This window comes from Rhea pennata, chromosome 32 (assembly GCF_028389875.1).
Source record: "Rhea pennata isolate bPtePen1 chromosome 32, bPtePen1.pri, whole genome shotgun sequence".
Taxonomy (NCBI): Eukaryota; Metazoa; Chordata; class Aves; order Rheiformes; family Rheidae; genus Rhea; species Rhea pennata.
This window is the reverse complement of record NC_084694.1, coordinates 843,085-866,374: the sequence shown is the minus strand read 5'-3', so window position 1 is coordinate 866,374 and position 23,290 is coordinate 843,085. Positions and strand designations below refer to the sequence as shown.

The 23,290-nt window shown below is 68.9% G+C and overlaps 4 protein-coding genes across 5 annotated transcripts in view; 3 read left to right on the top strand and 1 right to left on the bottom strand.

Moving 5' to 3' along the window:
* Nucleotides 1–1,019: 1,019 nt before the first annotated feature.
* RELB (RELB proto-oncogene, NF-kB subunit) lies at nucleotides 1,020–6,049 on the top strand. The gene is made up of 10 exons (XM_062598302.1): nucleotides 1,020–1,091; nucleotides 1,190–1,674; nucleotides 2,086–2,243; nucleotides 2,512–2,603; nucleotides 2,689–2,820; nucleotides 3,216–3,320; nucleotides 3,687–3,902; nucleotides 4,361–4,429; nucleotides 4,549–4,626; nucleotides 5,334–6,049. The coding sequence occupies exons 2-10, from the start codon at nucleotides 1,582–1,584 to the stop codon at nucleotides 5,633–5,635; spliced, it is 1,245 nt and encodes a 414-aa protein (XP_062454286.1). The 5' UTR covers nucleotides 1,020–1,091; nucleotides 1,190–1,581; the 3' UTR covers nucleotides 5,636–6,049.
* Nucleotides 6,050–7,306: 1,257 nt separating this feature from the next.
* Nucleotides 7,307–17,345, top strand: CLASRP (CLK4 associating serine/arginine rich protein). 2 transcript variants are annotated; one of them, XM_062598277.1, is made up of 20 exons: nucleotides 7,307–7,472; nucleotides 7,938–8,035; nucleotides 8,631–8,732; nucleotides 9,642–9,721; nucleotides 10,055–10,139; nucleotides 10,542–10,687; nucleotides 11,046–11,142; nucleotides 11,481–11,559; nucleotides 11,774–11,847; nucleotides 12,406–12,447; nucleotides 12,603–12,824; nucleotides 13,627–13,875; nucleotides 14,107–14,286; nucleotides 14,508–14,547; nucleotides 16,130–16,190; nucleotides 16,304–16,362; nucleotides 16,444–16,490; nucleotides 16,592–16,674; nucleotides 17,104–17,128; nucleotides 17,231–17,345. In XM_062598277.1, the coding sequence occupies exons 1-20, from the start codon at nucleotides 7,374–7,376 to the stop codon at nucleotides 17,271–17,273; spliced, it is 1,911 nt and encodes a 636-aa protein (XP_062454261.1). In that variant the 5' UTR covers nucleotides 7,307–7,373; the 3' UTR covers nucleotides 17,274–17,345. The 2 variants fall into 2 exon arrangements, 1 of the variants encoding a protein (XP_062454261.1); XR_009961052.1 differs by lacking the exons at nucleotides 16,592–16,674; nucleotides 17,104–17,128; nucleotides 17,231–17,345 and having other exon boundaries at nucleotides 14,508–14,551; nucleotides 16,444–16,477.
* Nucleotides 17,346–17,447: 102 nt separating this feature from the next.
* On the bottom strand, nucleotides 17,448–19,132 carry GEMIN7 (gem nuclear organelle associated protein 7). Its single transcript, XM_062598273.1, has 2 exons — nucleotides 18,853–19,132; nucleotides 17,448–17,847 (listed from the first exon to the last, which is right to left on the bottom strand). The coding sequence occupies exons 1-2, from the start codon at nucleotides 18,908–18,910 to the stop codon at nucleotides 17,495–17,497; spliced, it is 411 nt and encodes a 136-aa protein (XP_062454257.1). The 5' UTR covers nucleotides 18,911–19,132; the 3' UTR covers nucleotides 17,448–17,494.
* Nucleotides 19,133–19,739: 607 nt separating this feature from the next.
* Nucleotides 19,740–23,290, top strand: part of PPP1R37 (protein phosphatase 1 regulatory subunit 37) — a 28,718-nt gene continuing 25,167 nt past the window's right edge. The window contains exons 1-2 of the mRNA XM_062598200.1: nucleotides 19,740–19,745; nucleotides 19,788–20,037. Of these exons, the coding sequence (XP_062454184.1) occupies nucleotides 19,740–19,745; nucleotides 19,788–20,037 (256 nt within the window). The remainder of the gene's footprint in view (nucleotides 19,746–19,787; nucleotides 20,038–23,290) is intronic.

Here is a 23,290-nt window from a genome sequence, read left to right as displayed (position 1 = left end):
CGTTGGGGGCAGACCCCTCATGGGGGGGGGGGGCACAGTCTTAGAGTCCCCTCCTGGCTTCTCCCCCTTGGGGGGGGCAGGGTCCTCAGGACTCCCCATCCCTGCTCTAAGGGGAGAAATCCCTGGTGGGTTGGGGGACACGGTATTGGGGACCCCCCCTAATCTCTGTCATGGGAGGTTTTGGGGGAAGCAAATCCCTGTCGAGGGGGCATGAGTTTGGGGGCCCCTCGATCTTTGTCCTGAGCGGGTTTGGCAGCAGTTAATTCTTATTGAGGGGGGCACAGTCCTGGAGACCCCCAAATCATTTTGGGGGGCACCCTGATCCCCACCCCAAGGGGAGCTGTGACCCTGGGGACCCCCTAGTCCTGCCTGGGGTGTGTGTGTGGGGGGGAGGTGTCTGATCCCGGAGACCTCTCCCCAAGTCGCTGCCCCTCGAGGGGGCAGAAGGCCGAGGTCTCCCACCCCCGTTAGGTGGGGCCGGGTGGGTGCAGCTCGGGGTGATGGTGCCGGTGTCCCCCCAGGAGCTGCCCTCCAGGATCCCGGCCTGGCCATGGCGCATGCTGCACCGGTGGCCGGTAAGAGCCCCCCGACCCCCCCTTCCTACCGTGCTCAGGGTGGCAGGGCCCCGGGAGAGCCCTGCTTGCCCCTCGCGGCTTCGGGGGCCTCCTAGGGTGCAGGTTGGGGCAGGGAGCCTCATTTTTTTCTTTTCTTTTTTTCTATTTTTCTTCCTTTTTTTTTTTTTTTTTTCTCCTCCAGACGATTTAGGTGAGTGGACTGCGGGGGGCCGGTGAGCGTAGTCCCGTGCGTCGGTGACACCTCAGCCGGGGCGGCATCCCGGAGCCACGGGTGACAAAGCCGGAGACCTCCGGCGAGGGGGTCCCCACGTGCGCCTGGAACAGCTGGATTCGTCATTTTCCGGGGCACTGCGAGTGGGGAATTCAGGGGCCGGAAAAGGCTGAGCTGCATCCGTGGGGACGCGATGGGAGGGAGGGGACGTGGCATCATCGTCCCCCAGCTGTGTCCTGAGCACAGAGGAGACATTTGCGGGTGGAAACAGAGCAGGATCCGGCCGGTCCCTCCGTCGCTGGCACGTGGGTGTCGTCGGGGCCAGGCGTCGAGGGATTCGCGGGGAGCTCGGGGCCGTCATTCCCGTCCCGGGACAGCCCTGATGCCCCTCCTCGTCCCGCAGAGATCATCGAAGAGCTCATCAAGGAGGACGGTTTCCAGCCGGATCTGGCCCCCGCCTTGCCCAAGTCGTTGCCCAAGGGCTCGGCCAAGCTGGTGGCCCGCGGCTCCAGCCCTGCGCTGGCTGCCCGGCCGCTGCGCCCCGTTGAGCCCTGCCCGGCCGGGCTGGTGCCCTATGGGACCCCGTGTGGCCCCGGTGCCCCGCTGCTGCCCGCTGACGCCCGCTCACCCCAGCTCGCCCAGAGCCTCAGCACCCTCTCGCTGTCACCCAAGCTGGTGCCACGGGGCACGGCAGGCCCCAGCGGGCGGCACCGCTGGTCTCCAGGCAAGGACCAGCTAGAGGAGCTGCTGGAGCCGCCCAAGCTGGTGATCACGGAGCAGCCCAAGCAGCGGGGCATGCGTTTCCGCTACGAGTGCGAGGGCCGCTCCGCTGGCAGCATCCTGGGCGAGAGCAGCACCGACGCCAGCAAGACGCTGCCGGCCATCGAGGTGAGCTTCGGAGGCGGCCCGCCGCACCGTACTCACTCGGAGACGGGGATCGCGGGGTCCTGTGGGTGCTGAGGGCCGGAGTCCTGGGATGTCCGGAGCTCCGTGGGTTTTGGGAGATGCTGGGGAGGTGCCAGAGCCAGGTGGGTGCTGAGGGGGATGCTGGAGCCCCGTGGATGTGGGGTGCTGGGGAGATGCTGGAGCTGTGCAGGTGCTGGGGGTGGTGCTGAAGCTGCGTCGGTGCTGTTGACTCCTGAGTGCCAGAGACTCGGAGCCCTGGGGTTGCCGGGGGGTACTGGAGCCCCGTGGGTGGAAGGGGGGTGCTCGGACCGCAGGAGCCCCACGGATGCAGGGGTGCCCACGTCCCCGGTGCCCCCCGCGTCGAGGCGGTGCCCACAGCTCGTGTCCCGCCAGCTGGTGAACTGCCAGGCGATCCCCGAGGTGAAGGTGACGGCGTGCCTGGTGTGGAAGGACTGGCCGTACCGCGTCCACCCCCACGGCCTCGTGGGCAAGGACTGCAGCAACGGGCTCTGCGAGGTCGTCCTCAAACCCCAGACCAACCCCAAGCACAGGTGGGGCTGCGCCGGCGCGAATCCCGTGGGGCCCCGGCATCGGCTCGCGGAGGCGCCGTCCTGGAGCTGGAGATGGCTCGTGGCCTGCATCCCCTGGGAGGGGGAACTGTGGGGTCTCGGAGGTGGAGCAGGAGGGTGGGAAGCCCCGGGGGTTGGAGCATGCTTGGAGGCCGGGCAGGGACAGGCTGGGAGGAGCGAGGTGCCTGGGTGTCCTCGGATTTCGTGGGGAGAAGCTGCCTCTCCATCGTGTCTCTGCTCCCCCCGGCAGCTTTAGCAACCTCGGCATCCAGTGCGTGAAGAAGAAGGAGATCGAGACGGCGATAGAGAAGAAGCTGCAGCTGGGCATCGACCCCTTCAAAGGTGGGTGGCTCCAGCAGAGGTGTTTCCAGGGTGCTGAGTCCCGGTCCTGGGCGGCAGCTGATTTTTGCCTTCTCTTTTCCCTTAGCTGGGTCCCTCAAGAACCATCAGGAGGTGGACATGAACGTGGTGAGGATCTGCTTCCAGGCCTCCTACCAGGACAGCTCCGGGCAGACGCAGCACCTCAGCCCTGTGCTGTCGGAGCCCATCTTCGACAAGAGTACGTGGAGGGAAGCGGGGGGCTTCGGATCGCTGGGGGGGGGGGGCTCAGCTGGGCCCCCGGTGCCTCCCTGGGTGCTGTTCTTCACCTGGGCTGCAAGGTTTGGCCAGGGACGGTCCCCTGTGACCGGTGTCCTGATGGGGAGCCGGTCCCCCGTGGGCAGGTTGTCCGGTCACCTGTGTCCCGTGGGGGCCAGTGCTAGGGATGCTCGGGAAGAGATGATCCTGGTAGGAGATTCCCCGCTGCCCGAGCCCGGCGCAGTTTCAGAGCCACGTCGCCGTTGCCGCACCGCTGGACTCCCCGGGGAGGCCGTGGGCTCCCGCCTGCGCGTCACGAGGGGGCACGGCGCCCGAGGGTGCTGACCGTGCCCCTGAGCCGTGCCCTGGCACCCACAGAGTCCACCAACACGTCGGAGCTGAGGATCTGCCGGATGAACAAGGAGAGCGGGCCCTGCACGGGCGGCGAGGAGCTCTACCTCCTCTGTGACAAGGTCCAGAAAGGTACTGGCGGGCGCTTCGGGAGCCCTGCGACCCCGGGTGGGTGCCGATTTACCACCCCCAGGAAGCGAGGGTGGGGGTGAGGGAAGGCGACGGAAGCTGGAGGGGACTGGGGCGCTTGAAGGATTTGAGGATGGGCCCAAAAAGAATCTGGGGACATGAGCTGTGACCCCCCCCCCCACACACACACTAGTGCTGCTGGACGCGGTGGGTGCTGGTAGGGGGGATCCTGGGGTAAGAGAAGGGACCCTGGGGTGCTGCAGGGGAGAGCTCCGGCTCACAACACAGGGTTGGAGGGGGGGGTGGATGCTGGGTGCTGGCGGGGGTCCTGCCTGAGCCCGCTGCCCCCCCCCCCCCCCCCCCCGGCAGAGGACATCGCGGTGGTTTTCCGCAAGGAGGCGTGGGAAGCGCGGGCCGACTTCTCGCAGGCCGACGTGCACCGCCAGGTCGCCATCGTGTTCAAGACGCCGCCGTACCAGCACCTGGAGCTCGCCGAGCCCGTGGAGGTGGAGGTCTTCCTGCAGCGCCTCACCGACAGCGTCTGCAGCGAGTCCTTCCGCTTCACCTACCTGCCCAAGGACCACGGTGCGCGGCCCCGCGGGTGGGGGTGCACCCACCCCCCCCCTTCCATCCCCCCCACCCCACCCCCCGGCGTGGGGATGAGGCTTGCGGGAGGGTGACCCGGAGCGGGGACGTGGCCCACGGGACGGGGACGTGGTCTTGAGGGATGGAGACGTGTCCCGGAGCTGCAAGACGGGACCCACAGAGATGTGGGGATGGGGATGGGGGCGGCAAGGTGCGGCCCGCGGTTCGGGGACGGGACCCGCGGGGTTGGGGGGCTCAAGGTCCGACCCCGCAAGGACGCGGAGGGGGGATCGGGGCCGATCCCTGGCGGGTGGGATGTGTCGTCCCCGCTGTCCCCTACAGCTGGTGGGGGGGGGGGGGAGAAACCTGGTGTCATCGTGCGAGAGGTGGGTCCCTAAGTCACCCCAGGTGATGGGGGGAGACCCCCACGCTCATGCCCCCCCCATCCCCTCCCACAGACGCCTATGGGGTGAACGTGAAGCGGAAGCGGGGGATGCCCGACGTCCTGGAGGAGCTCTCGGGCTCAGGTGGGTGCTGGGGCGGACCCCCGTGGTGGGGGGGGGGGCGAGACCTCCTCGGGGGGGGGGGGGAGGGCTCCCTCCCTGGGGCTGGTGGCTCCACGCCGTGATGCTCCCCCCCCCCCCAGATCCATACGGGATTGAAGCCAAGAGGAGGAAGAAGCCGCCTGGATACATGGATCACTTTGTTCCGCTGTCGGCTGCAGGTGGGTTCCTGGCGGGGGGGGGGGGGGGGGTGAGGGTGGGGGGGACAGATTTGGGGACAGCGATTAGGGCCTGGCCAGCAGCTGTGTCACGGCCTGAGCTGGCAAAGCCTCAGCCTGACCCAGCTCTGCATCATCATCATCCTCCCCCCCCCCCCCCCCCCCCCCCCCCGCAGAGGGGACGTCCCCAAATACCTGGGTCTTCCTGGGCTCCCCAGGTCCCCTTGGGCTGGGGGACATCCGGGGAGGGTAGCAGGGGCCCCCTACAGCCCCTGGGCAGTTGGAGAAGCCCCCCCCCCCGGGGGGGGGGGCAGGAGAGGCCTCAGGACCCCCTTCCAACATTAGGGTGTTCCTCAGACTTGGAGGGTGCCCCTGGGTCTCCTTGGAGTTGGGAGAAGGCCTCAGGGATCCCCAGGACACTGCCCCCCCCCCCCGAGTAGGGGGGAGCTCCCATGTGTTCCCCCCCCCAACCTTAGGATCCTCTGGAGTTGGGAGAAGCCCTTAGGGATCCCCCGGACACTGGGGTCCTCCCTGGTGTAGGGAGAAGCCTCTGGAGCCCGTATCTGGCCCTGGGGGGGGGGTCCAAAAGGGCCCCCAAATCCCTCCACCCTGGCAGTGGGGTTGTCCCTAATGCCACAGGACTTCCCCCCCCCCCTGCCCTAATTACCCCAGTTCATGGCATGTCTTCCCTTCTCCCCCCCCCCCCCCAGAGGACGCCTTGGCCCTGTTCGGCACCCTGGAGGCAGCGCCGGAGCCCTTCGACGCCCTGGCGCAGCTCTACGGCCCCTTGGCCCCGCTGGGGCTGCCGGCGGCCTGCGCCCCGGCCATGGACTTGGGGGGCTGCCTGGGCCCCGAGCTGCTGGCCGAGCCCTACGGCTCGCCGCCCGCCGCCCCCTTCCCTCCCGCCGAGCCCCACGGCACCGCCAGCCTCGTGGGCACCAACATGTTCCCCGGGCACTACAAGGACGCGTGCGACCGCGCCGAGCTGGAGCTGCGCCTGGGCGACGGCTGAAGGGGGTGGGGTGGGGTGGGGGGACACCCCTACCCCCCCCCCACCACCACCACGCCACGGACTTGGGGACAGCAGCCCCCTCCCCCCCCGCTTCGTTCCCCTCTCTGCCTCCCCCCCCCCCCCGCCCCACCTCAGGCCGGCTGGTCCCCTCCCCGGGGCGGCCCGGTGCCCCCGCCGCGCTCGGTTCCCCCCCGCCCCGGTCCGAGCCCCTTTTGCACTATATTTATAGGGGCGGAGGGTGGTGGGGTGCGTGTGTCCCCCCCCCCCCCCCCCAGCACCTCTGTCACCCCCTCCCCAGGGTGCTGGGGACCCCGGGGGGGGGGTAGGTGGGCCCCGCACAGCCGCTCTGGGCCTCGGCGTCCTTCTCTGTACGAGGGAGACGGAGGGGGGTTAATAAAGCGATCGACTCCCGGCGCCGCTCTCGTCCTGGCCCCCCCCCCCCCGCCCCCCAACCACGGGTGCCCCCGGCGCCTCGGGTTTGGGGGCAAAAGGAGGCGATTTGGGGGCCTCGTCCACGGCTGCGTGGGGAGCTGGAGCCCCGCGCGAGGACGGTACTACTGGGCAAACTGGTTCGTGGTGGAAATTCCCGGCGCGGCTCTGGGAAAGCCCGGGCTCGGCGCCGCTCGGGCCCCCCCCGCGCCGGGGTCCCGCCGGGGCCCAGCGCCTGGCCCAGTTTGGCCCAGTTTCCCCTGGGGGAGCAGCGCTGGGACTGGCCCAGTTCTCTCCCGGGCTCCTAGACTGGGCCCAGTTCCCCGCGGAGACTGGGACGGGTCCGGCCCGGTCCCCACGGTGTAACCAGAACTGGCCCAGTCCAGGCTCCGCCCCCCTCGCCCAGGCTCCGCCCCCCTCGCCCAGGCTCCGCCCCTTTAACCATAAACGTCGCGCAGCCAGGCCCCGCCCAGCTGGGGGGGCGGTGCCCTCCGGAGGCCTCGCCCCTTCCCGTACCACGTGACCTCCCTGCTCCAATGCGCGCCGTTCTCTCCCTCCCTCCCTCTCTCCCCCGCAGCCCCGCCCCTCCGTGGGGCTTCGCTTCCGCTTCCGGGTCGGTCTATGGCCGCGGGCCCGGCGGTGAGTGCTTAATGGCGGCGCGGGGGCGCCTCCCCCTTCCCTCCCCTTCTCCTACCGAGCTCCGTCCCGTGCGGCGGCGGCGGCGGCAGCGCGGGGCGCCGGGGGGCTGCGCGGCGGCGGCGGCGGCGGCGGCGGTTGCAGCCCGTCTCTGCCCGCTGTCACCGCCCCCCCTCCACCACCTTCCCGGGGCCTCCCCCGGGCTCTTCCCGGCCCCCCCCCCCCGGTCCGGTCCCGGTCCCTGCCCCGGGGGTGCCCGGTGCCTCCCCCCTCCCCCCCCCGCCAACACCCTCTTCCCCCCCTCCAGCTCTTCTTCCTCATCTCTCGTTCTTGGGGGGGGGGGGAGGGGACCGCGTCCCCCTCCCTGTCACCTCTACCCCCCCCCCGCGCTGTGTCCCCCTCCCTCACCCAGCCCGGGGGGAGCCTGCGCGCCCCCCCTCCCCCCCACGCACCCCCCTCTTCCCTCCCCCCCCCCCCACGCAACCCGCCCCCTCCCCCCTCCTGCCTCTTCCCGGGTGGCTGCGGGCCCCACGGAGGCTCCGTGCCGCCTAACGGCTCCCTAACGCCAGGCAGGGAAAGCGGCCGCCCCCCCCTCCCCGCCCCGCCGGTGCATCCGCCGCCTCCCCCCCCCCCGCCGCCGCCGCCCCCTCCGCGCCGCCCCGGCGACAGCGCGATGTGGCACGAGGCCCGCAAGCACGAGCGCAAGCTCCGCGGCATGATGGTGGACTACAAGAAGCGAGCGGAGCGCCGCCGCGAGTACTACGAGAAGATCGTGAGTCCCCCCCCCCACCCCCAAAAAACACACACACACCCCCCCCCCACCGCCCCGGCGGGCTCGCGACCGCCACGGACCCGGCCGCGGTTCGGCCCCGGTCCGGCCGCGCTGCCGCCCCTCCGCGGGGCTGGGGCCGCCCCGGGAGCGTTGCCTCGCCGCGGGGCTTTGCTTGCGGTCCAGAGCAGCGCGAAGAGCCTCGGGGGAAGACTCGGTCCCCGACAGGCTTTTCCGCGGAGGCAGGAAGCACCGATTTGGGGCGTTTGGGAATCTCGTCGGTGCTTAACTGCAGTTTTGGGGCTGGAAAAGGGAGGCGAAAAAAAATTAAAAAGGCAGCCGTCGCCGCCTAACCGCGGGCAGCGCCGCGGGTGCCCTGCTTCTGTCCGCCTGCCTCGACCCTGCGCGGGCAGAACGGCCCCCGCCCGTGGAAATCCCTGAAACTCTCGGCTTTTCTGCTCCTTCTAGAAAAAGGACCCGGCCCAGTTCCTCCAGGTTCACGGCCGGGCCTGCAAGGTGCACCTGGACTCGGCCGTCGCCCTCGCCGCCGAGAGCCCCGTCAACATGTGAGTAGCCGCGCGCGCGTGTGCGCGGCAGGGACGTGCTCTCCCCGCTCGCCGGAGCTGTCGCCTTCCCTTTGTGGGGCCGTTTAAAACACGAGCCTGGCTGGCAGGAGACTCGCAGGTCCCTTTGGAGGGCTGAATTTATCTCCTGCCGGACCTTAGAAAGAGGCTTTTTGGCCGGCGGTCGCTGCGTTTCCCGAGCGCTTTGCCGCTCTTAGCGCTTCCCCTAGCAGAGATGCCGAGCGAGTAGGATTCCCTCCTTCGTTGCTGGCTCTGGAAATAAAATCTGGGCCGTTTGCTTTCATCAAAGCAACGAGAGGGACTCAGCTCCTCCCCCGCCAGAGCTTCTAGAAGACGCTGTCGCAGCTAATGAGCTCGTTCCCCCCCCCCCCCGCCGCCTCGTTAGGCAGTGATTAATGCAGTGAGAGCGGAGCGCGCTCGCTTGCGAGGGAGCGCGCAGGCGTGCGCCGCTCGTGCGCGTCGCAGCTGGGATCCTGCTCTTCCTGGTGTTATTTCTGGCACGGGAATCGCCTCCGGCGGCTGCTCCGGCTCCGAGCTGGTCACCGACGGCCTCTCTCTCTCTCTCTCTCGCCCGCAGGATGCCCTGGCAGGGGGATACGAACAACATGATCGACCGCTTCGACGTGCGGGCGCACCTGGACTACATTCCCATGTACACGCCGCCCCTGCTGAACCCCATGTAAGGCGCGGGGCCGCGTGGCGTTTTCGGGAGCCGCCCTTGCTACCCGAGGCAGGGCTGCGCCAGCACCGGGCCCCCGGGGGCCTGGATTTGCCCTTTTCTGATCCGCTCTGAAGCTGTTTCCCCGGAGGTTTTTGAGCCCGGTGGCGTCATCGTGGGGCTGCCGGGCCCACGCAGCCGCGCGGGGCGAGACGCGCCGGCTCAACGCGTGTGGCTGACGCTCCCAGCGCGCGGCTCAGGGCAGAGACGGGTTCCTTACAGAGCGCTCGGGACGACGGCTGTAATTAAAACTTGGTGGGGGGGGGGTAAGTCGAGCCGTGGGGCAGCCCCGAAAGGCTGTGGGATCTCCGGGCGTGGCGAACGCTTGGCGCTCGGCTCGAGCAGCCTGCTGGGGTTGGCCCCGCTTTTGCTCAGGCGCGGGGCCGAGAGAGCCCGGAGGTCCCATCCCGCCTCGCGCGCGCCAGTTCGGCGCTGGCAGGTGGAGCTGGGACAAAGTCCTCTGCGGCCGGGGCTGGGCTCCGTGGAGAGCAGCCAGGTTCCCCTCCTACGCCTGCTTGCTGCTCCTGTTTACCTTTTTCAGCCTCGGTGTGCTCAGGTGGAGAGTTTTCAAAACGAGCTGAGCTCCTGCCCTGGGTTTTCCAGGGAATCCCAGACCAGCGTGTGATCCCCTGCGCGACAGCAGGTGGAGAAATCACCTGCTGCTCCCCTGAAAGCCCCAGCCTCGATCTCGCTGCGCACCGAGGATCTCGCCTTGCCCTGCTTGAACAATCTAGGGAGCTGGGTTTTTTCAGGATTGGCTTGATTTGAAAGCCCCAAATCCCTTCGGGAGAGAAATTGAGGCTGGTTTGGGGCAATCTCTCTCCCCAGTGCGGCCCGCGTGTGCCGATCTCTGTATTTGCTCTTTCTCAGCTCCCCCGAGCAAGAGTCTGATGAGAGAAAGTGCAACTACGAGCGATACCGAGGCCTGGTGCAGAACGACTTTGCCGGCAGTAAGTGTCTCCTGCGAACGGAGGAGTCGAACCCGAGCTGGAAGTGGCTCCGCTGAGGCAAAAGCGAACGCCAGGTGCCATTCCCGATGGCAGCTCCGGGTTCCCTGCTGGGAGCTATCCAGGATACCGCTGCCCCCTCGCTCCCTGCGACGTTTGGTGTGGGGTCGCAGTGGGGACAAGCTTGTCCCTTCTCCTCCTGGAGGCGGCTGGGCTGCAGGAGAGCTGCCAAATGCCCCGAGCGCTCTAACGAGCTGCAGTTAATTAGTTCTTAAACTGAACTGTTCTCTCTCAAGCAGGTATAAAGTAGGTAACTCTCGCTCTGTGTTATTGCAGTCTCGGAGGAGCAGTGTCTCTATCAGATCTACATTGACGAGCTCTATGGGGGACTCCAGAAGCCAAACGAAGACGAGAAGAAGAAGTGAGTGCGAGAAGGGCTCGGGGGGAGGCAGCGGGTGTCACATCCGTGTCCTTAGGGCTGCGCTGGCTGCCCAGCCGCAGAGGTGCCCGTCGCTCGGGCTGGCCCCAGTTTGCCCAGGGCGGTCTGTACTGGGGGGGTACGGAGCAGCCCCTGGCCTGCGCTGTCCTTGCTCGGCTGCTCCGGGGCGACGCTCCAAAGCGGGATCTAGTTTGTCCCCTGCGTCCCCGTGGCCGCAGCCGTCCTGGGGACCTCCAGAGCTGGGGCTGAGTGCAGCGACTTTGGCTGGGGAGGGAGGCAGAGAGGGGATCGGTCTCTTCCCAGGTGGCTTTTCTGAGCCGCTCGGCCCGAAACGGCCACGATGGAGGGGAGAAGCAGGCAGGGGCTAAGCGTGTCTGTGTCCAGGCTGGCAGAGAAGAAGGCCTCCATCGGCTACACGTACGAGGACAGCACAGTCGCTGAGCTCGAGAACTCCTTGGAGAAGCGAGGGGATGAGGAAGACTCCGAGGAGGACAGCAACACGGACGAAGACGAAGTCATCCCCGATATCGGTAACAGCCCTGCCTTGCTGCTGCACGTGCTCTCGCCCTGTGACAGCTCTCCCGGGCTGTTTAACTCCATTTTTGGCAGACACGATGCCCAAAATCTGCCTCTCCCTGGCTACACCTATAGAGGGGAGCACGCAGGAGCGTTTCCATTCCGGCTGCCGGAGGGGATATCCGGCGTCGTGCGTCCTGCTCTCTTGACTTTGCTAAATACAGCACAAAAATCAGGCCGTGCTCAGCCCTGAACTGCTGCTTCAAGGAGTCCGGCCAGGCCTGGAGGGAGAAACGTGTCCCCTTGCTGCGTGGGGGCTTTGTCCCGCCGGGGGCTCTGAGCGCGCTGAGCCTTCCTGTGCTCTGCTTGCAGACGTCGAAGTGGACGTGGACGAGTTGAATCAGGAGCAAGTGGCCGACCTGAACAAGCAGGCGACTACGTACGGCATGGCGGAGGGGGACTTTGTCAGGTACGGCTCGCGGCGGAGCTGGGGCCGCGGCTGCGGCGGGCCGGGAAAGCCCCGGGACCCCGGCAGGGCCTTGCCCGAAGCCTCCCTTTTCCCCGACGACGGCCGAATCCTTCGTGGATGTGCCCGTCTCTAGGACGAGCGCCCTGGAAATGGCTCCCCACAGCGTGGGGTGCGCAGAGAGCCCCCTCCTGGGTGCTGGCTGGGACGAGGTGACCCCGGGGCCTTGCTGCTGGCGGATGGCTGCGCGGTCCGTCCGCCTGAGCCCTGTGCCCTCCGCGGAGGGGCTGGGGGCTCTGGCAACACCCAATTCAAAGTGTTTTTTCTTTCCTTTCCCGAAGGATGCTACGAAAAGACAAAGAGGAGGCGGAAGCTATTAAACACGCCAAAGCCCTGGAAGAGGAGAAGGCCATGTACTCGGTACGGGCGCCTGTAGCTAGCCCTGCCCCATCTCGCTGGCCTGGCTGGGAGCCTCCCAGAGCACCGGGGCAGCTGTGGCAGCGCGGAGGGGGCACCTCCGTGCTTGCAGAGGCACCTCCGCTTCCCCGCTTGGAGCGGGGCGGGGGCTCGTAAACACCCGGCAAGGCGTCCCCAGCCCGTCCTGTCTCCTAACTCCTGGGCCGCTCTGCTCTAGGGCCGTCGCTCTCGCCGCCAGAGGAGGGAGTTCAGAGAGAAACGCTTGAAAGGGAGGAAGATCAGCCCTCCCAGGTGAGCTCCCGCGGCCTCCAGCCGAGTCGCGGCTCGGCCGCCGTCGTCGTCGGCTTGTCGTCGTCCCGCCCTGCGGTCCGGGCGGCTCTTCGCTGTCCCGAACCAGGCAGCTTTGCTCCGGGACCCTCTGTCCCGGGCCCCGTGGGCTGTGCGAGCTCGCTGGGGCAGTGCAGGCTGAGGCCAGGCCCCTTTTCCTGAGGTTCGGCCTCCGCTTTGGGGCAGGTGCCAGGTTTCAGCTCTCATTTTTGGCTCTGCCCGTAAATCGGAGTTCTGCGGTGCTTGCGAGCCCTTGGCTGAGGGGGAAGAGCTGGTTTCTTAGGTCGCTGCCAGCAACTAAAAGGTAGTTAGCAACGACTCTGCTCATGTGCTAATTGGCGCTAATTCCACCAATTAATTAGCGCTCCTCCTAGCTTGGCGGATGCCGCCTTCTGCCAGCGTGGTTTTCTAACGCGCCTGAAGCTGTCATTTGAGGAAAGGCCTTCGGAGAGGCCGGGGGCTGCGTGCCCTGGAGATCTCCCGCAGGCTTCTCCCGCCCTAACAGCCTCTCTCTTTTCGCAGCTACGCCCGGAGAGACAGCCCCACGTACGATCCCTACAAACGGTGAGCGGGAAGGGACGGGAGAGCGGGTTGTCCTGGTTCTGGGGGGTCACGGAGAAACGCGGTATCCGGTGACTCTGCCCTCCTTTTGGGAGGGAAGGTTTTCGGCAACTCCCTTCTGCTGCGCTGAAGCCGTTTCCCTCCCGGCCACCTCGCAGGTCTCCCTCAGAGTCCACCTCTGAATCCCGCTCCCGTTCCCGCTCGCCGTCTCCCGGCCACGAGGAGAAGATCACCTTCATCACCAGCTTCGGCGGCAGCGACGAAGAGGCGGCGTCCGCGCAAGCCGGCGGCGTCCCCGGCAAAGCCGCCTCGCTCGGCAAACAGCGCTCCGCCCCAGGGCAGCCGGGCAGCGCTGCGGCAGGTCATAGCGCCTCTTCCCGGTCGGTAACTCTCCCATCTGGCTCGCTTTCCCAATCCTTAACCGCGGAGAGCGCAGCAGGGGCCGGGCGGGCCGCCCAGCCCCTCGCGGGCGCCGAGCCGGGCCGGCTCCGCTCGGAGACGCTGGCGGGGGACGTTCCCGACATCCGTGGCCGGGCTGCTGGCGCTTCTCGAAGGGGAAGCGTCCCGGGAGGGAGCGGAAGGCTCGTTGCAGCAGGGCCGAGGGAGCCGTGCGGAGCTGCTGGGGGCGGACGGGGAGAGGTTTGAGCAGGTGGCGGCCGGAGAGAGGCTGTGTCCCCGATTCAGTGAGCCGTGGGGCAGGCGTCTGGGGCTCCGGGCTGCCTAGGAGCTCCTGGTCCTTCTCGCCGGGCCCTGCGGGGTGCCTGCCCTGGCTCTCCTGCTAGGCCAGGGCAGGGGAGGAAGCGGTTGCGGTATCGGAGCGAAGCCGGTCGGCTCACGGAGAGCGACTTTGCAGCACCTCTGGGCCCTCCTGGCGTTTGTGGGGTGGGGGATTTTGGAGGCAGAAACACGAGTGTGAATCAAACCTTCCGCTGCCCCTAAGGAAAGGGGGCGTCCGGGCTGCTCCTTGGGAGGTCGGGGAGGGGAATTGGGAATTGGTGACCGTCACGGTCACCCGTTGTGCTGGGGGCTGTCGGTGGGATCCCGCCGCGTCCCCTCCCTCCTTGCGGGGGGCTGCCCGGGCCTCCGCGTGGCAGCTCTGCCTGGCGCTGGGGGCGGCGGGGGGTCCCGGCCCTGCTTCGCCCGCCCCGTGCCTGAACCGCTCGCCCCGTGTGTCCCTTCTAGGAGACGCTCTTCGTCCTCCTCCACCTCTCCGTCCTCCTCCTCGTCCTCCAGCTCCCGCTCCAGCTCCCGGTCGCACCGCGGCGGCTACCACCGTTCCAGCCGCTACTGCCGCTCCCACAGCCGCCGGTACTCGCGCTCCCGCAGCCGGAGCCGGCGGTACTCGGGAGGGGGCTCGCGTGACAGCCGGCGCCGCTCCAGGTCCTATTCCCCCGACCGGGGGTATCGCTACAGCTCCCGCCGCCGCTCCAGGTGAGCCGGTAGAGGAGGGATGGGGCACCTGCGCGAGCAGGGAATCCCCCAGCCCCGCTGCAGTATTTAATTTCCCCCTCAATTGTCCCAGCTTGTGGCTGTTTCTTCCCAGTTCTTTGAGCCTCCTCCAAGGTGAACTCGGCTCCGTTTGCTCTACAACCTGCCGTTCAGCTGTAGGCAGCAGTAAGAGCCTGTTTCTCCACATCTCTCAGCCTATGCTTTATACACCAGGAGCCGTTCCAGATCCGGGGAGCGCTACCGGCGGGGCGGCAGGTCGAGCAGACACTGGAGCAGCAGCCCGAGCAGCCGAAGCCCCAGCGATTCGCGAAGCCGCAGCAAGTCGGCGTCTCCGGTGCGAGAGAAGCCGCTGAGGCCCGCAGCGTCCCCGGCCGTGGGGGAGAAGCTGAAAAAGTGAGCGCGAAGGGCCGCGAGGAGGGCGGCCGCGTCGCCTCGCGCGGCAGCCGGGCGCCCCGCTTCTCCCCGTGCGCTGGGGATGGGGCGGAGCTCGATCCTCTACGGGTGTCAGAGGAAGCAAACAGCACCCGGAGCACGAGCGGCTCGCGGCGGGGAGGCCTCGGGGCTCGTCCTGCCTGCGCTGATCCCTGCTCTTTTTTTCTTTCCCCTGCTCTTAGGGCTGACACTGCTGCTGGTAAAGAGACAGGAGCTGCCAAAGTCAGTAAGAATTTAACCTCACCTGTTTAATTCACATCACTGCAGAACAGACTAAGGGACACAGTAGTGGACGGGCTGGAGGAGATGCAGGGATGTGGCAGTGAACGGCTCCGTGGCCGCGCCTGGTACCCCACGAGCCGTCCCCGCCTCGGCCGGGTGCCGGCGCCGCTCGAGCCCGCTCCTGCTTTGGAGCTCAGGCTCGCCGGGCACCGGCGCTTGGGGCGAGAGCGGGGCACGGAGCGGTCTGAGCTCTGGGGGCAGTGGGGAAGTCCTAGTCGGGATGGGGTTGGAGGTGAGACCTTCCCCTTGCCTCCCCTGAGCCGGGATCCCGGCCCTGGCCGGCGCAGGATGGAGTGGGGACGCCCGCGTGCCGCCCGGCGCAGCGGTGTCCATGCGGGTCACGAAGCTGGGAGCTGCCTCGCTCTTCGCCCAACGAGCCCTGGGCCGTCTCTGGGGCGCTGGCACCCAGGCAGTGACCGTCCCCGCGCTCAGCGCATCCCCACCGCTGCTCCGCGGAGCAGAGGCGCCGGCCGGGGAGCCATCGCCGCCCTCGGAGGGAGGCGTCCGCGCCGCCGGTCGTGGGCTCGGGGCGCGGCTGTCCTCTCCAGCTCCGTCCCTGCCCAAATCTCCTTGGGTGCCCCCAGCCGCCCCCCTTCTCGGCCCCGTGCGAATCACCCGGGGTCTCCGTGCCCGCAGGGTGCCCCGTGGCCGTGCCCGGGCAGGCCGAGGCGGGTGCGGGTGCCGCCTCCCGGGCCTTGTGCGTCCTCCTCCGGGAGGCCCCGGCAGGGAGCAGCTCGTATTTGCGATGCCATTGTCAGCAGTCGTCTCTGTGCCACCAAGGCGCGCGGGCAACGCGTTAGCGTCCCCCCCACCCCGGCCCCTTTGCTTGGGGGCACATGTCCCGCTGCCAAGCTGCCATGGGGGTCGGTCCTGGCGGCTCCGTCCCGGCTGCAAAGATGCCGGCTCGTGGCGGGCACGGCCCCGGGACCGTCCTGTAGCCGGTTTCTCTGCCCGCCCTTCCTGGGAGAGCTTTTAGCCTCCGACCGGGCTCTGCAGCCTGCCCGGGGGGGCTCAGAACCCTGCTCGGCCCCCCACGGGCAAAGATTTAGGTGTTGATGCCCAGGTTGTTGGCTCCAGAGATGGAGCAGCACCTCCAGCAGGGCAGAGGGGGTTCGGAGCAGGGTCTGGATCGGGGGGGATCGGCCGGAGAGGCGGCGCCGTCGCCTCGGTGGGACGGGCGGCTCCGAAGCCTGGGCCGGCGCTTGGAGCCGGCAGGTTCCAAGCTGGCGGTTTGGGGTTCGTACGTCCAGCTGGCGACTTCCCCACCGCGGGATCTCGCCGAGACCGGGGCCGGGCACCTCGCAGATCCTTCTGGGGTCCGCCACGGCGAGGCCGGGGGAAGGCAGGGAGACTTTCGGCCCCCCGGGGTCGATCCCCCTCCGAGTCGATCCCCTCGGATCCTGCCCCGCGAGATCTCTCACCTCCTCCTCCGGGGCCGGGAACCCCGGGCCGGTCCAGTGTGGCTGCACCGTGTCCTCGTTCCCCCAGCACCCTTGACACGCGCCTCTGCTTTTGCTCGCAGCCCAAGCTGACGCCGCAGGAGAAGCTGAAGCTCCGCATGCAGAAGGCTCTGAACCGGCAGTGTAAGCAGGACCGGCTGCCTGCGGCGGGCGCGTGCCGCCGCGCCAGGCCCTGGCACCTCTCTCGCCCCCTCGCCGACTCCCGTCTCTCTCTTTTTTTTTTTTTTTCTTCGCAGTTAAAGCTGACAAAAAGGCAGCGCAGGAGAAGATGCTGCAGCAGGAGCACGAGAGACAGGTAGGGCTGGCTGCGGCCGAGCTCGGCCCCGGGCGCCGTTTTCGCGGCGGGGCCCGGCTAAGGGCGCGTTTTCTCTTGCAGGAGCGCGAAGACGAGCTGCGGGCCATGGCCCGGAAGATCCGCATGAAGTAAAAAAAACCAAAAAAAACCTTTTCCATCCCTCTATTCCGGGTGGCTCCAGGCGGGGAGGGGGGGAAAACCCTCCGGATTAACCCTCCTTTCCCCGCAGGGAGAGAGAGCGGCGCGAGAAGGAGCGGGAGGAGTGGGAGAGGCAGTACAGCAGGCAGAGCCGGTCGCCGTCGCCGCGATACAGTGAGTGCCGGGCTCGGGAGCGGGGCCGCAGCAGATGGGGGCGGGAGAACGGGACCCCTGAACGCGCCCGGAGCCAGGGGCGAAGAGCCCAGAAGGCGGAGGGGTCGGTCTAACGTTTAACACGAGAACGACCTAAATCTGATATGAAATCCTTCCTTGGGCTGGGAGCGTTGGCCGCTCCGAGAGGGATTCGAAACGGGGCCGCGGCGGGGTTTGGCGAAGGGACTAAGTGGGGCTCGGCTCCCCGCCAGCCCTTTTTAGGAAGAGGAAAGGGGGGGGGTGTGATGGAAGATGAACGCGAAACCAGATTATTTTGAGGGGAAACGGGTGGAAAACGGCTACGGGCAGGGCGTGGGAGCCACCCCGTGGCGCCCGCCCCTTCCGCGAGGCCGTGGGCGCTGCCTCACCCGCGTCTCCCTTGCGTCGCAGGTCGGGAATACAGCTCCTCGAGGAGGTACGTACACGGCTCCCCGCCGCCCCGGTCGTCGGCTCTGCGGGCGCCGCGGAGCTGGGGCGACGCGGAGCCCGTCTCTACCCAGCCCGTCTCTCTCCACAGGCGTTCCCGGTCCCGCTCGCGGAGCCCTCACTACCGCCACTGACGGCCCCGGCTCCGGGAGACGCTGTGCGCGGTGCTGCGTTTTGTTCGTTATGTGCTGTTATCAAATAAAAAAAAAAAAAAGAAAAAAAGGGAAATCCCTCCCCGGGCTTCCTGGGGGCTCCTCCTCGCCCTGCGGTCCCGCCCGGCAGGATCTGGAAGTGGGGGAGTGAGGGGGAAAGGAGAGGCAGCGCCAGTTTTTTTTTTTTATTATTATTATTATTATTAATCGAGGTGGAAGGTGTAGGCGATGATGTCGGAGCAGCGGAGCAGGGCCTCCTTCTGCACGCCCAGCGGCGTCTGCAGCTCCGACACCTGGAAGTTGAGCACGTCGATGTCGGAGGCGCCGAAGACGGCGGCGACGCTCACCCGCTCGTACAGGGCGAAGCGCACGCGCCGGCCCGCCATGGCGAAGAGGCTGCGCAGGTAGCGCTCGCGCAGCGCCGCTCGCTGCCGCTGCTCCGGCGCCCCGCCGGCCCCTGGCGCCCGGAACCGCGGCGAGGCGGGGTCGAAGCCGCGGCTGGAGCCCTCCGGCCCCCGCGGCAGGCGGATGACGCCCACCGGCACCGCGGCGTCTCCTGGGGAAGGGGAAATTATATTTAAAAAAAAAAAAAAAAAAAAAAAGGAGGGGGGTCGCTCCTGGCTCGAGCCCCCCAGTACCCCCTCCCCGTGCCCCTAAGGAGCATCCTATATTTCCCATGCAGCCGCCAGCGCTCCCTATAGAGCCTCCAAGGCCCCTATGGACCCCCCACCCCATGCTCCTAATAGAGCCCTCAGTGCCGCCCCCCCCCCCCAAGAGGCCCTGTATTCCCCCAGTGCCCCCTATAGCGCTCCTAAAGCCCCTGCAGTGCCCCCCAGAGAGCCCCCAGTAGCCCCCCCAGTGCCCCCTATAGCCCACCCAGTGCTTCCTATAGAGCCCTCAGTGTCCCCTATAGACCCCATAGAGCCCCCAAAGCCCCTAAAGACCCTTCAGTGTTCTCCATAGAGCCCCTACAGCCCCTCCCAGCCCCTATAGACCCTCTCAGTGCCTCCCATTGAGCCTCCAAAGCCCCTGTAGACCCCCCCAGTGCTCTCCATAGAGCCCCTATAGCCCCCCCAAAGCCCCTATACTCCCCCCAGTGCCCCCTCCTGAGCCCTCAGTGTCCACTATAGACCCTCCAGTGCCCCATAGAGCCCCCAAAGCCCCTGTAGACCCCCGCAGTGCTCTTCATAGAGCCCCTATAGCCCCCCCAAGCCCCTGTAGACCCTCTCAGTGCCTCCCATAGCGCCCCAAAGCCCCTATACTCCCTCAGTGTCCCCTATAGACCCTCTAGTGCCCCCCAGAGCCCCTACAGACCCCCAGTGCTCTCCATAGAGCCCCTATAGCCCCCCAAAGCCCCTATAGACCCCCCAGTGCCCTCAGTGTCCCCTATAGACCCTCCAGTGCCCCCCAGAGCTCCTATAGCCTCCCAAAGCCCCTATAGACCCCCCACAGTGCCCCCCAGAGCCCTCAGTGTCCCCTATAGACCCTCCAGTGCCCCCCAGAGCCCCTATAGACCCCCCCCACGGTGCCCCCCCAGCCCCGCAGAGGGGCGGACACGCACCGCCGGCCTCACTCGGCGCCTCGGCGCGCGCCGGCCGCCCCCGACACGCGTGGGGCATCCGGGGACCCGCGTGGCCTCGTGACGTCACCCCCGCGCGGCGCGGCCCCACGCGGCCGCCGCCGCCCTCCTCCCGGCCGGTGTCGGAAGTGCGTCACGGCTCACGTGAGGCCGGCGCGGCCTCGGGAACGCGGCTTGGTTTTCCGCCGCTGCTGATTCGTCGCGTCTGCTCCCGGCTGCGTGCGGCCCTCGCCGCCGGCCCGCGGGCGCCTCACGGTGCTGGCGAGGGTCTCCGCCCGCTGCTCCCCGCCCTCCCCTTCGTCTCCCGTCCCGCTGCGCGCCCGCGTCCGCCGTGTCGAAAGTGCCGCCTGCGTGCCGCGCCCTCCCCCCACCTCCCCCGCCACGGCGGCCGGCGGCTGTGCGTGACGATCCGCGTCCGCAGATTCGCCACCATCTCGGGGTTCCCGCCGTTACGGCTTTTTTTTTTTTTCCTTCCTTCCCCTCTCGGCGGCAGCGGCGAACGGGCGAGACCGGTGAGAGCGGCGAGCAGCGGCGGCGCCTCCTTGTGTGCTCCCCTCCCCCTCCCCCCCACCCCCGGCGGTGGCGAAAGTGCGGCGGCGGACGCGCAGCGCGCTGGCGCACTCGCTGGCGGCGGCGGCTCTTCTCGGTGCGCGCCGCGGCGGCTCCCGCGCTCCCCCCCCCCGCGCTGCCGCTCTCTGCCCGGTCCCCGCCGGTCCCCGCCGCGCCAGGCCCGTCCGCCGCCTCCCCTCCATGGTCCCGCGGGGCCCGAGCGCGCCCAGGCGGGGCCCGTCCGCCGGCGCCGGCGAGTAGCGGCCTCCCGCCGCCGAGGGATGCCCCCGGGGGGGCCGTGAGGAAGGGAGAGCTCCGCCATGGAGGTGCCCCCGGGGCCGCCGCCGCCGCCGCCGGAGGAGGAGGAGGCGGCGGCGGAGCGGGGCAGCGCCCTGGCCGCCGAGGGCAGCGGGCAACCGGCTCCCGCCGCGCCGCCGCCCGCCGGTAACGGGGACCCCGCCGGTAACGGGGACTCGGCGGAGCCCGGCGCCGAGGAGGCCTCGTCCGCCGCCGCTGCCGAAGACGGGCGGCTCAGGCACGGAGCCAAGCGGGTAACGTTTCCCTCCGACGAGGACATCGTCTCTGGGGCGGTGGAGCCCAAGGACCCCTGGAGACACGGTAAACCTCGGCGGAGCCCCGGGTCTCCCCCCCCCGCCCCCGCCGGTAAACCTCGGCGGAGCCCCGGGAACCCCCCGGCCCCCGCCGGTAAACCTCGGCGGAGCCCCGGGAACCCCCCGGCCCCCGCCGGTAAACCTCGGCGGAGCCCCGGGAACCCCCCGGCCCCCGCCGGTAAACCTCGGCGGAGCCCCGGGAACCCCCCGGCCCCCGCCGGTAAACCTCGGCGGAGCCCCGGGAACCCCCCGGCCCCCGCCGGTAAACCTCGGCGGAGCCCCGGGAACCCCCCGGCCCCCGCCGGTAAACCTCGGCGGAGCCCCGGGAACCCCCCGGCCCCCCGCCGGTAAACCTCGGCGGAGCCCCGGGAACCCCCCGGCCCCCGCCGGTAAACCTCGGCGGAGCCCCGGGAACCCCCCGGCCCCCGCCGGTAAACCTCGGCGGAGCCCCGGGAACCCCCCGGCCCCCGCCGGTAAACCTCGGCGGAGCCCCGGGAACCCCCCGGCCCCCGCCGGTAAACCTCGGCGGAGCCCCGGGAACCCCCCGGCCCCCGCCGGTAAACCTCGGCGGAGCCCCGGGAACCCCCCGGCCCCCGCCGGTAAACCTCGGCGGAGCCCCGGGAACCCCCCGGCCCCCGCCGGTAAACCTCGGCGGAGCCCCGGGAACCCCCCGGCCCCCGCCGGTAAACCTCGGCGGAGCCCCGGGAACCCCCCGGCCCCCGCCGGTAAACCTCGGCGGAGCCCCGGGAACCCCCCGGCCCCCGCCGGTGAACCTCGGCGGAGCCCCGGGAACCCCCCGGCCCCCGCCGGTGAACCTCGGCGGAGCCCCGGGAACCCCCCGGCCCCCGCCGGTGAACCTCGGCGGAGCCCCGGGACCCCCCCCCCCCCCCGCCCCCGCCCGCCGGTGAACCTCGGCGGAGCCCCGGGTCTCCCCCCCGCCCCCGCCCGCCGGTGAACCTCGGCGGAGCCCCGGGTCTCCCCCCCCGCCCCCGCCCGCCGGTGAACCTCGGCGGAGCCCCGGGTCTCCCCCCCCGGCCCCCGCCGGTAAACCTCGGCGGAGCCCCGGGTCCCGTGCCCCCCGCCGGTGAACCTCGGCGGAGCCCCGGGACCCCCCCCCCCGCCCCCGCCCGCCGGTGAACCTCGGCGGAGCCCCGGGACCCCCCCCCCGCCCCCGCCCGCCGGTGAACCTCGGCGGAGCCCCGGGACCCCCCCCCCGCCCCCGCCCGCCGGTGAACCTCGGCGGAGCCCCGGGACCCCCCCCCGCCCCCGCCCGCCGGTGAACCTCGGCGGAGCCCCGGGACCCCCCCCCCCGCCCCCGCCCGCCGGTGAACCTCGGCGGAGCCCCGGGACCCCCCCCCCCCGCCCCCGCCCGCCGGTGAACCTCGGCGGAGCCCCGGGACCCCCCCCCCGCCCCCGCCCGCCGGTGAACCTCGGCGGAGCCCCGGGACCCCCCCCCCCGCCCCCGCCCGCCGGTGAACCTCGGCGGAGCCCCGGGACCCCCCCCCCCGCCCCCGCCCGCCGGTGAACCTCGGCGGAGCCCCGGGACCCCCCCCCCCCGCCCCCGCCCGCCGGTGAACCTCGGCGGAGCCCCGGGACCCCCCCCCCCCGCCCCCGCCCGCCGGTGAACCTCGGCGGAGCCCCGGGACCCCCCCACCCCCCCTGGGTTGCTGCGTTCACGTGGGGGCCGAGCCCCCGCCCCGGAGCGGGCGCCGAATTACCGAGCATTTCGGGGGGGGGGGGCCGCCGCGACTGCTGTGCGGCTCGGTCCGTGCCTGCCGTCCGCGCTTGACAAGAAGACTCTACGTTTCCTTTTAGCGCTTCGAAATCCCCCCGAACCCCTTTATTTTTCCCCTCTTTCTACCGCACGTAACGGCCTTCGGCCAACACCGAGCTCCGGTTTGGGCTTTAAATAAAACTTTGCACCGTTGCGTTGGTCTCAACACGCCTGAAAAGCTGAATTAATCGCTAAATAGTGCGCAGTTCCCCCCTTTTTTTCCCTTTTTTTTTTTTTTTCTCTTCATGAGGAATTGATTTAACGAGCCTCCGCGCCGATTTTCTTCCTGCAACGTGTTTTCGCTTCAGGAGCACGATAACTCGGCTTTGTTTCCCGCTCGCTGGCTGGGTTATCTGAGTTGTGATCGGAGCTTGGGGGGGGCGGGGGGGGGGGGGAAGAGAGGTTAATTCTCGCTCCCGTGCGTGTGGGATTTGGGGGCGCCTGCAAACCTGGCTCTGGTGTTTTGGGGCGGAAACGCGGCTTTCGGCAGGTGCCTGCTGCCGGAGGAACGAAACGAGGGCCGTGCCGTGCTGCGGCGGTCGCGCGCTCGGCGTTCGAGGGCGCCGCGAAGCCTGTTACGCTCTGTTCCGAACTCTTTTTTTTTTTTTTTCTTTCCTCAAAGCCTCCTTCCTTATTTATTTTTCCCCCCCGCCCCGTCGCTGGCTGCGGCCAGCGGTTGATGGCGACGTTGGAGGATATTTCGCCTCCTGCGACGGCGGAATAGGCGTCCTGCTCCTGCCGCCCCCGGAGCTCGGAGTGGGACGTGTCCCGAGGACGTCGGCAGTTTGCCCCGGACGAAGCGCGTCGCGTTTGACGCTCGAGCTTTGCAACCGCTTACGGTTCCGGAGCTCCTTGTGCCTTAACAACCAGCTGGCTGTTTTACAGCGGCGGCGAGGGTAAACATTGGGGTAAACTCCCGCCCCGCGGAGTAAAACGCATGAATCATCCGGCGACGGTACCGAGCGCGGGGCGAGTAACCTCCGCTTCGCCTGCGGACGAGATAAGCTCGTTCTCGTCCGCGTTCCTTTCTTTGCCGCTCTCCTTCCGCGCGACGGAAGGGAAAAAAATATATTTGTCGTGGGGTTTCTTCCTCATTTGACAAACGCCTGTTGCAAACGGGGTCAGCTGCTCGGCGGGAGCGGCGGAGGACGATCCCGACTCGAGCTGGTGGTTTTGCGAAGGGAACAACGGCTTGATTCCTTCCCCCTTCCCTCGCGCCTCTCTAGCGCTTCGGGCGCCGCGTTCACCCTCTGCTCGGAGCTCTTGGAGCGCGTGGGAGGCGGCGGAGCTCGGGGAGCCGCCGTCCTTGATCCCTGCCTTGCTTGTATCCGGCTGGGAGAAATGTTTGCGTGCTGCCGGCCTTTCCCGCTGCTTTTTTTTTTTTGCTGAGAAGGATGAGGATAACGCGGAGCGCGTGTCGGAGGGGGTGCGGAACCCTGAACCACGAGCTTCCCCCCTTTCTCTTGCGTCCTCAGGCTGCAGCGTT

Bases quoted from the DNA above. Each gene is read 5' to 3' on its own strand.
- GEMIN7 (XM_062598273.1), bottom strand. From the start codon at position 18,910: ATGCCCCACGCGTGTCGGGGGCGGCCGGCGCGCGCCGAGGCGCCGAGT. The intron at 17,848-18,852 runs GTGCGTGTCCGC...CCCCTTCCCCAG, and splicing joins GGCGCCGAGTGAGGCCGGCG to GAGACGCCGCGGTGCCGGTG.
- RELB (XM_062598302.1), top strand. From the start codon at position 1,582: ATGCGTTTCCGCTACGAGTGCGAGGGCCGCTCCGCTGGCAGCATCCTG. The intron at 1,675-2,085 runs GTGAGCTTCGGA...GTGTCCCGCCAG, and splicing joins AGACGCTGCCGGCCATCGAG to CTGGTGAACTGCCAGGCGAT. The intron at 4,430-4,548 runs GTGGGTGCTGGG...CCCCCCCCCCAG, and splicing joins GGAGGAGCTCTCGGGCTCAG to ATCCATACGGGATTGAAGCC.
- CLASRP (XM_062598277.1), top strand. From the start codon at position 7,374: ATGTGGCACGAGGCCCGCAAGCACGAGCGCAAGCTCCGCGGCATGATG. The intron at 8,036-8,630 runs GTGAGTAGCCGC...TCTCGCCCGCAG, and splicing joins GCCGAGAGCCCCGTCAACAT to GATGCCCTGGCAGGGGGATA. The intron at 12,448-12,602 runs GTGAGCGGGAAG...GCCACCTCGCAG, and splicing joins ACGTACGATCCCTACAAACG to GTCTCCCTCAGAGTCCACCT.